Source organism: Rhea pennata, chromosome 26, assembly GCF_028389875.1.
Source record: "Rhea pennata isolate bPtePen1 chromosome 26, bPtePen1.pri, whole genome shotgun sequence".
Classification (NCBI taxonomy): Eukaryota; Metazoa; Chordata; class Aves; order Rheiformes; family Rheidae; genus Rhea; species Rhea pennata.
The window spans coordinates 4,279,994-4,288,431 of NC_084688.1; the positions used below are offsets into that span (position 1 = coordinate 4,279,994).

The 8,438-nt window shown below is 49.3% G+C and overlaps 1 protein-coding gene across 7 annotated transcripts in view; it reads right to left on the bottom strand.

Annotated features, from left to right (window-relative positions):
• The window catches only part of TLK2 (tousled like kinase 2), a 43,736-nt gene extending 36,657 nt beyond the window's left edge, over positions 1 to 7,079 (bottom strand). For 2 of the 7 annotated variants that reach the window (XM_062595631.1, XM_062595630.1), the window contains exons 1-3: positions 6,875 to 7,078; positions 4,705 to 4,793; positions 2,762 to 2,827 (exon numbers count right to left, since the gene is read on the bottom strand). In XM_062595631.1, coding sequence (XP_062451615.1) covers positions 2,762 to 2,827; positions 4,705 to 4,785 — 147 coding nt within the window. In that variant the 5' untranslated portion in view covers positions 4,786 to 4,793; positions 6,875 to 7,078. Of the gene's footprint in view, positions 1 to 2,761; positions 2,828 to 4,704; positions 4,794 to 5,186; positions 5,211 to 6,251; positions 6,408 to 6,874 lie in introns of those variants that run through there. The other 5 variants (XM_062595625.1, XM_062595624.1, XM_062595626.1 and 2 more) reach the window with 5 other exon arrangements.
• Positions 7,080 to 8,438: the final 1,359 nt, after the last annotated feature.

Sequence of the window (8,438 nt, forward strand, 5' to 3'; positions counted from 1 at the left end):
ACTCAGTCCTTGACTCAGTACATGTAGTTCTTGACCATTGAGACCACAATAAACTAGCCAAAAACTTAAGATGCTACATATTGTCTTATTGAAAGTGGTGAGACTATTCCCCATACTGAAAGAGAATTCTAGGAATTCAAGCTGCCTAACTAGAATCACAGAAGTGGATTTATAAGAAAATGCTTTGCAAAATTCTCTTGCTAACTCAACGGTAGACACATACTTTACCACCTCAAGCCAAAGTGACCTGAACTTTTGTCAATTTTGTAGCAAATCATGAGGTTCAAAGAGAAAAAGTCAATCCTTTAATTGCACGTCAAGTTAGGGCTGGCTTCACACAGGCTTACACCAAGACAAAAAGATGTTCCACTTACACTAGCATATGTGCTCCTGTATAAGCAAGCTCTAATTAAGATACTTTTATTTCAAGTATCTCAAAATTTGACAGTTATATTCAGCTTTTGGGCTTTTAAAAAGGCTCAGTACTAACTAACATTACGGCTAATAACGACAACTAATTCTCACTCACGTTGCAGGTTTGTCTTTTGCCCTGAAAAGTTAAACTACTACCAAATATTCACAGGTAACTTCCACTACGTCTGATGGGTAAGCAGGTTTGCAACACGAGTCACACGGCTTCCATTATGCCTCCAGAGCTCTCCTCTCTGGATGGTATCTTTATTTTACTGATGGCAAATCAAGCAGAAGTTTCATGCAACTTACCCTAAACATCAACTCAGTTGTTGAAACAGAACTGAAATCTGACAACTACTTTGGGGTTCTATTAGCCAGAGAACACATTTGAAATAAATATTGTTGTTCCAGGAAGCATCCAAACAAATTTCAAGTATCTGGCATAAAGAAAAGCAGTGTCCTGGTGCTTTCTTTGGTAGCTGATAAAATTCATTGCTAAGTTTCTGAACTCTTACTAACTAGTTCTTCTGGTGGCATGCAACACCTGTTCGGGAACATCACTGTGCAGCACTGCTTCCCTCCAAGGAAGACATGACTATTCCCATATATGGATACTTGATCTGGTAACTTGACTGCTAAGATGTTGAAAAGTAGACTATACAACTAGCAATTACTGAACTGACTTACTTATAAAGACTCTACAGTGACAGAGAACCTAGAAGGTTAAAAAACAAAGTAACAAAAGTAAGCGATCCTCTTTATGAGGCATTCAATTTTTGGAGGCAGATGTCCTGCAACATAAATGACACCTCTCAAGTTATTTTCATTTCCCTTTTATGATACCTTACAGAGGGAGTCAGGGAAAGCGTAACTGCCTCTTAGACCAATACTTCTTCAATTCCAGCACAGTCAACTTGATCTGCAAGATTCTTACAGTCAGACAGAAGTTGCCCGTCTCTAGAAATACTTCAGCCTTCTTAGTTTAGCTATATAAAGAAACTGAGGTACTCAACTTAGTCTGAAGACCTTCTAAAAGCAAACTTGCAGAAGATGCATATGAAGCAGTTATGATCCACTCTCATTAAGCCTGAGGCACACTGTACGCAAATACGTAAATTCAACCATCACAGTCACCTATTCCCATTCTTTTCCAGTAAGAGTCTCTAGAAATGACATGAATCCTTTGGAGTTAGCCAGCCTGGTATCTTAAACCTAGAGCCCAGGCAGGAGGCAGAAGATGAGAATAGACAAAACTAAACAATGTTATCAAGAGAAACACAAACTACATTTTGTCTTCTGTACCTACTGATTCAAGGAAGAAATCTGAGATGACTAGTCAGAATAATGTCTCAAGTGAATATGCTCAGATTTCACCTAATAAGTAAACATAAATGGGAGCTAAATAAACAAGAACACTAGTTGATGTCAGATGGTCATGCGTTAATTCAAGGACTTGCTTTGTGAATTTGGTGAAAAATGGCACTTGAATGGCAAGAACAGGCATCTAAAGCATCACTGACTTTTGGAAGCTGTTTAGTGACCTGGGAACCTCATGAGTATAAGCTGCCTAGAAACATTTCTTGCTTGTAAATTTGATTTCATGTATTAACTTCAAGCTTCCAGAGAAATATATTTTCCAAACACTAAGAAAGAAAATTCACCACAAACTTGCAACAGAATTGAGGCATTTGGGATGGCAAATGACCTCGGTCATTGGGTTGTGCCTCCTGCTACCACTGATGACACCATACAACTACTTCCAAAACTGTTTAAGACTTCTCTCCTCCTATTACTGCTACCGGCAGGCTCTTTCAGAGCCTATAAATTTGATGGTTAGAAGCCTTCTTCTAGTTTCCAACCGAAGAATTTATTCTTGATCTGCTCACCATTATTTGTTCTTAGAAACATATATAAATATTCTTGCAAATATGGTGAGGGGGAATGGGCTTTAAATGCTGCAGTTATATTAAGGATGTAAACTAGTACATTAGTTTTTACACGGGCCCAAAATACACCCTGTATTTTTAAACATTAAAGAAATCTTAACCAAATACACTAAGTGATACACTAAGTCAGTAGAAGGCAGGAAGCTCCGAGTTACAGCTGCCTGCGGTATTCACCCAATAGGAGAGCATCTAAGATGACATTTCTTCCTTTTATGCAATAAACAGCAACAGAATACCTTCTATTCCAGGAGGAGTGCCAGTCCCGGTCCCACTAGATGGCACTAACTTACTTTATGTAGCTTTCCTTAAACACTTAATTGCAGAGAGCTAAAAATCTCAGTAGAATCACATAAACCGTATCACAGCTTTCCCAATATATTCCCTTTAAGACAATGACCTACCAATGCCAGTGCGGAGCATGACGGACGGAGACTTGGGGGGGTAGGGAGGGAATTTGAAGCACCAACCTGGGAGGGAACGTAGTATCTGAGATTAATACTGCAACCAAGATTTGCTGCAACATAGTAGAGTCATGCTAATTCATACAAATGGTTGGCTGATCTACTGCACGTTAGCAAGTACGCAAGTAAATACATATATATTGCTTGAAATAAGTGCAATGCACTTTAACAGTTTACTGATTAACACAAAGTAATATACTATACTGTATACAACAGGTAAAAATACAGGAGCTTTGCTCAAAGTGCAGCCTCCAAGAAATGAGGCCATCTTTTTTTTTTTTTTTTAATTATTTGTACATGCTTTAATAACAAAAGAGTTTTTAGTATTCACCTGTATGGAGAAAGAACACATGTTCTTTCTACTCCAAACACAAACACATAATTAAGTCTTGCTTTTCTACATCTTTCAAAATTTATTCCTTTAAAAGGAATAGTTCCTGAAGTTCTTCATAAGCATTGAGTATGTTGGCACTGGTTTAAGGCAGTGATAGTTTCTAAGTTTTTAAGTCTTGCCTATTCTAGAAAGTTGTTTGGCTTCACCTATACTGGTATAAAGATGTGAAAGTCATGTACGTAGGGGCAAAGAGGCAAAAACAGATGAGAAAGTATATAAAATGTTGTAGTGTTACACAAAATGTGTCTCAAAAAGTGACATTACTACCTTATACTAGCATAAGTTTTTATACTAGCAAAAGCCCTAAGATTGAATAGGTCTTCAGGGAAAAAAAAACAACAACCACACTCTTCAGTAACTATCTTAAGTAGTTATCCTTAAAAACTTTTGGTGTTTATCATCCTTATTACACTGCCTTAGAGCCGAACATTTTTACCTATTCATGCTCCCTTCTGAGACTTAATACTGGTTGAGTCCTGACTGAAGCACAGATCAGAAAGAAAAGCGTGAACTGGAAGTAAACCACCTTTCAAGTTTGGTCTAATTAACTTCAGAATTTTCTTTTAAGAAGTACAACATCTACAAATTTTATTCCCAAAATAATTCTAAAAGGTATCTGAAAAACATGTAGCAATGATATGCTCTTTTACCATCTACCTTGATGTTGTCCAAAACTCAATACTTTAATTGAAAGTAAACTGAATTATCACTGATTTAGTTTAAGATGAGTCCTGCCACCATTTCATTGTTCAAAGCGCCTATCAGTTAACACTACCAACAACATCTGGAGAACTAACAGCTTAATGCCAGCGTTTCAAGCAACCACACAATGTTATCATTGAGTGCCTTACTCAAGAAAGGCAGCTACTGAACAGTTACAAAGTTGTACTTGAGAACAAAGATGGGATTTTACTAGCAGGTTCAGATCACAGAAATATGAAAGCTTACCTTCAAACAGTTTTTTGTGTGTGTTCTGTATAACTGAGCACACAAGTTTAGCACAGGGTACCCACACAGAAGAACTAGATGAATTATTGAATGTATTAACCACCCTGGTTACATGTTATATTGAACACAATAAACTTGAAACTGTATCCAACAAGCAGCCAAATTCAGTTCTCAAATATGTACTTTGAGAAAGTAAGAGACAGAAGAGCTTCCGACTTCCAAAGATGTCTTTTTTTCCCCCTTTTCCTTTTTTTATTTTTTTTTCTTTTTTGCGTATAAGCTACCTGAAGATGAAGCAACTCTCGAGAACTTAACTACAACCCAAAATCTTCTGTATGGCAGAATGTCTGCTTATAGAGATCCCATTTTCATTCCCCTAAAACACACTTCAAGCAAATCAGCAGTCAAAACACAACTATCAAAACAAAACATTCTGCTAGCAAAGCAAAACTACCAATGTAAAAAAGGCAAAAAAAAAAAAAAAAATGCTGTGCAGGATGGGTAAGGAGTCATGCTTGCTACCAAAGGTACTTGTACTCACCTTAGCAACACCAACTCCAGTGAACCTGGCCTCCAACAATTCCTGCCTTCGTGGGTCCAGGCTATGCAATTCTTCCATCATTTCTGCTGCTATGAGAGAACAACACTAAGATTATGCAACGCAAGGAAAGGAGAGATATATTTAACATTTTGTGCCACTGATGATATTCAAAAGCCTCTATTCTGCAGTATAACCATATACAGAGAGTTTTCTTGTATGGGAAGTACAAGATTACCACGCAATAATAACAGGACTTTGCCGCCATATTACTGTATTTAAACTATAACCCTGCTGGAGAGTTTCATCTTCCGTCTGCATTACCAGCCATTTCAAGATCTCTTAATCCAAGAAATCAATTATGTCATGTTCTCCCACTGGATGCTTTATTTAAAGGAAAACATGGGAGCAGTGTGTTATGACTAAAAGCTTCAGAGCTTTTCATCTGTGTTGCATGACTAGGAGAAAAAAGCAACATTCCTCACCAAAAATTTATTTTTGGCCGGTTCCTGAAACACTACATCTCTCCAAACTCCACATTTTACTGATAACAGCCTTGTTTCTTCCAAGCATGGAAAGGGATTGAAAGAAGAAAATAACACTTGTTTAAAGCTCTTACTTTACAGAGTAAAGTACCAGATACCTTCAGAGTAACAGGTACATCTGGATGTACCTGGGTAGCCGGCAATCCAACACAAGGGATGCCATTACCTGAAGGGTTTTTAAAAAAATGCATTGTTGTATAGACAGGTTAAAATCATGGAATGTAAAATTCAAATATTGAACAGTGAAAAAAATGGGACAAATTTCAATGTTCATTATGTGAATCACATCTTCCCAACTGCACCAATCAAGTTCATCGTTTCCAGAAATGTCTGTTCCAGTTTCATTTCCCGGACTGAGGTAGAGAAAAGAGATAGAAGATAAAGATTTGCTGTATAAAGAGCATATGCGATGAAGAAAGTTCTTGAAGGGCAGCAAGTGCCCTCTAGACCAGGCAGTATACAATTGTTCCTTTTATTAACTGTCCATTTTGTCACTGCTGTTTCCTCCAAACGCTGCAGATCTAAGTTACGGGGGGCTAAGTGAAGCAATCTGGAGGTGTTTATACACAGTCTCCCAAATTGGTAACAAGCCTTAAAAACTAATGGGATACCATATGCGGGTATGAGGGAACCCAATTTTCGCTATTTGCATAAAAACCCTACCAAAGCTGGCAGCCTAGTTTTCAAAACAGGAAATCTGTGCACCGAGGAAAATGACAGGCCACCAACATTAAGATACTGAAGTGGCCTGAGCGTTGCCCCCCCCGCCATCCGGGGCCGCACGGTGCCCATCCAGCAGGGAATCAGCCCCCCAAGCGAGGATGCGGCCCTGGGGAGGGGACGGCTACAAGTTCCGGAGCGTTTTCCGCCGCTGCAGGCCCCATCTGCCTCCCAGGGCCTGGGGAATGCCTCCAGCCCGGGCACTGCTGGAAGCTGTCCCCCCCCCCCCCCCCCCCGGCCGCTCCATCCCTCCCTCCCCTCCCGGGAGCAGATGGCATTCCCTACCTGCCCTCCTCGCCTCCTTTAAGGGGAAAGGGGGAGGGGGATGTTAAGCCCCTCAGAAAAGCAGATTCACGTTGGAAAAAATAAATAGGCGAGCGAGGAGCCTGCCCGGGTGCCAGCTGCTGCACCGCCTCGGCCTGCCTGCTCGCCCTCGCAGCCCTGCCCCAACTCCCAGGCCGGGGATTCAAAGGCCGTGCCCACCCCTTCGCCTCCCGCGGCGGCGCCCGGGGGGGGGGGGGGGGGGGGCTCCGCGCTGCGCCGAGCCGAGCCGAGCCGAGCCGGGCCCGCTGCCGCCCCCCTCCCCGGGCCGCGCCGCGCCGCGCTGCGAGCCCGCGGGGCCTGCGCTGCGCCGTGCCCCGGCCTGGCGGCACCGCGGCGCAGGCCTCGCTCCCGCCGCCGCGGGGCACAGGCCGCAAAGCCCTTCCGCCGTGACCCCGGCCCTCGGCGCCTCGCCGGGCCGCTCCCCCGCAGCGGCCCGGAGCGTTTAACCGCCCCCCCCCACCCGCCGTCCCCTCCCGCGCTGCCTCGCTCGTCGCCCCCCCCCAACACCCCGCCCCGAGCTGCCCCGGGCCCGGGCGGCGAGGGGGGTCCCCCGCGCTTCCCCCGCCGCCCCCCGGCTCGCTCACCTGGCGCTGCCGCCGCTGCTCCTCCTGCCGCCGCCCCGCCGCTCCTCTCCCCTCCTGCCCGGGCCGAGCGCTCCCCGGGCACCGCTCGGATCCCGCCGCCGCCGGGGGCAGGAGGAGGAGGAGGAGGAGGAGGGAGGGAACCTGCTGCGGCGGCGGCACGGGCGGGCGGGGGAGGCCAGGGGCGGCTCCGCGGCCTCTCGTGAGCCCGGCGCCGCCGCCGCTGCGGGCACCCGGGCTCCACGCGAGGGACGAGGGCGGAGGGGAGGGGAGCAGCGGCGGCGGGGAAGGGGGGGGGAGGAGGGGGCGAGCCCCTCGCTGGCTGCGGGGCGGGGAAGGGGCCGGGGGTGGCGGTGGTGGTTGGGGGGGGGGGGGAGGATGGAGAAGGCCGCGGATCCCCGGCCTCGCGTAGAGCGCTCGCCCGGGCGCAGCGCGCGCGGGCCGGCGGGGGCGGGAAGGCCTCGCGGCAGGACAAAGGCCCGAGGGAGGGCTCGGCTCGGCGCGCCGCAGCGCCCGGGCAGGTGGGGCGGGGGGGCGCGGGGGCGGCAGGGACCCTTTTTCCTTCCCTTCCTTTCCCTTCCCCCGCGGCACTGGCGGCCCTGGGGCGGCGGCCGGGCCGGGCCGGGCCGGGCGGGAGCCGCGGGGCGCGGGGCAGGTGTCGGTGCGGCCGGGCCGGCCCCCTCCCCCCTCCTTTTTGGGGTGTTTTGGTCCGGCTCGGTCCGGCCCGGTAGGGATCGATTGGTGCAAAGACACTAGTGAAAGCGCGCGTTGTCTCGCGAGATTTGCACGGCGGCGAAGGAGGGCGGGGGGGGGAGGGGAGGTCAGCGCGGGGAAGGGGGGAGGGGAGGTCAGCGTGGGGCGGGGCCGCGGGGGCGGGGCCTCGGCGGGGCGGGGCGGGGCCTGCTCCGTGGGGCCCGGAGGGGAGGGGCCGACGCCGCGGGGGGGCGGTGGGGGGGGGCGTCAGCGCAGGGTGGGGCCGGGGGGGGCTGAGGGCACCCGAGGGGGCGGGTGGTGCTGGGGGGCAGCAGGCACAAAGCGGGGCAGAGAGGGCGGTGGGTCAGCGCAGCCCGGGGTGGGGGGGCTCAAGGGGGTCAGGGAGAGCCTGGGGGGGGGGCACAGAGGGGTCAGGACAGGCCAAGGCAGGGGCACAGGGGGGTCAGGGCAAACCTGGGGGGGGGCACAAGGGGGTCAGGGCAGGGCTGGGGGGGGCACAAGGGGGTCAGGGTGAGTCTGGAGGGGGGCAGAAGGGGGTTGAGGCAGGCCGGGGGGGCACAAGGAGGTCTGCAGGGGGGCACAAGGAGGTTGAGGCTGGCCTGGGGGGGGGGGCACAAGGGGGTCAGGGCAGGCCAGGGGGCTGCTAGAGGCTGGTTAACCCTGTGGTGCCGGGGAGGGGGGGCACGCAGGGGCTCCCCCCCCCCGCCTCCAGGGAGCAGGGGTGAGCTGCCCCCCCCCACTGCCCCCCCCCAGGCAGGGTGTCCCCAGCGAGCGGTGGCACCTGGCAGCCATCCCTGCTGCTCTCCTCCGAACTCCCCGCGCCTCGGAGGAGAAATCCCGCTCGCTCTCCATT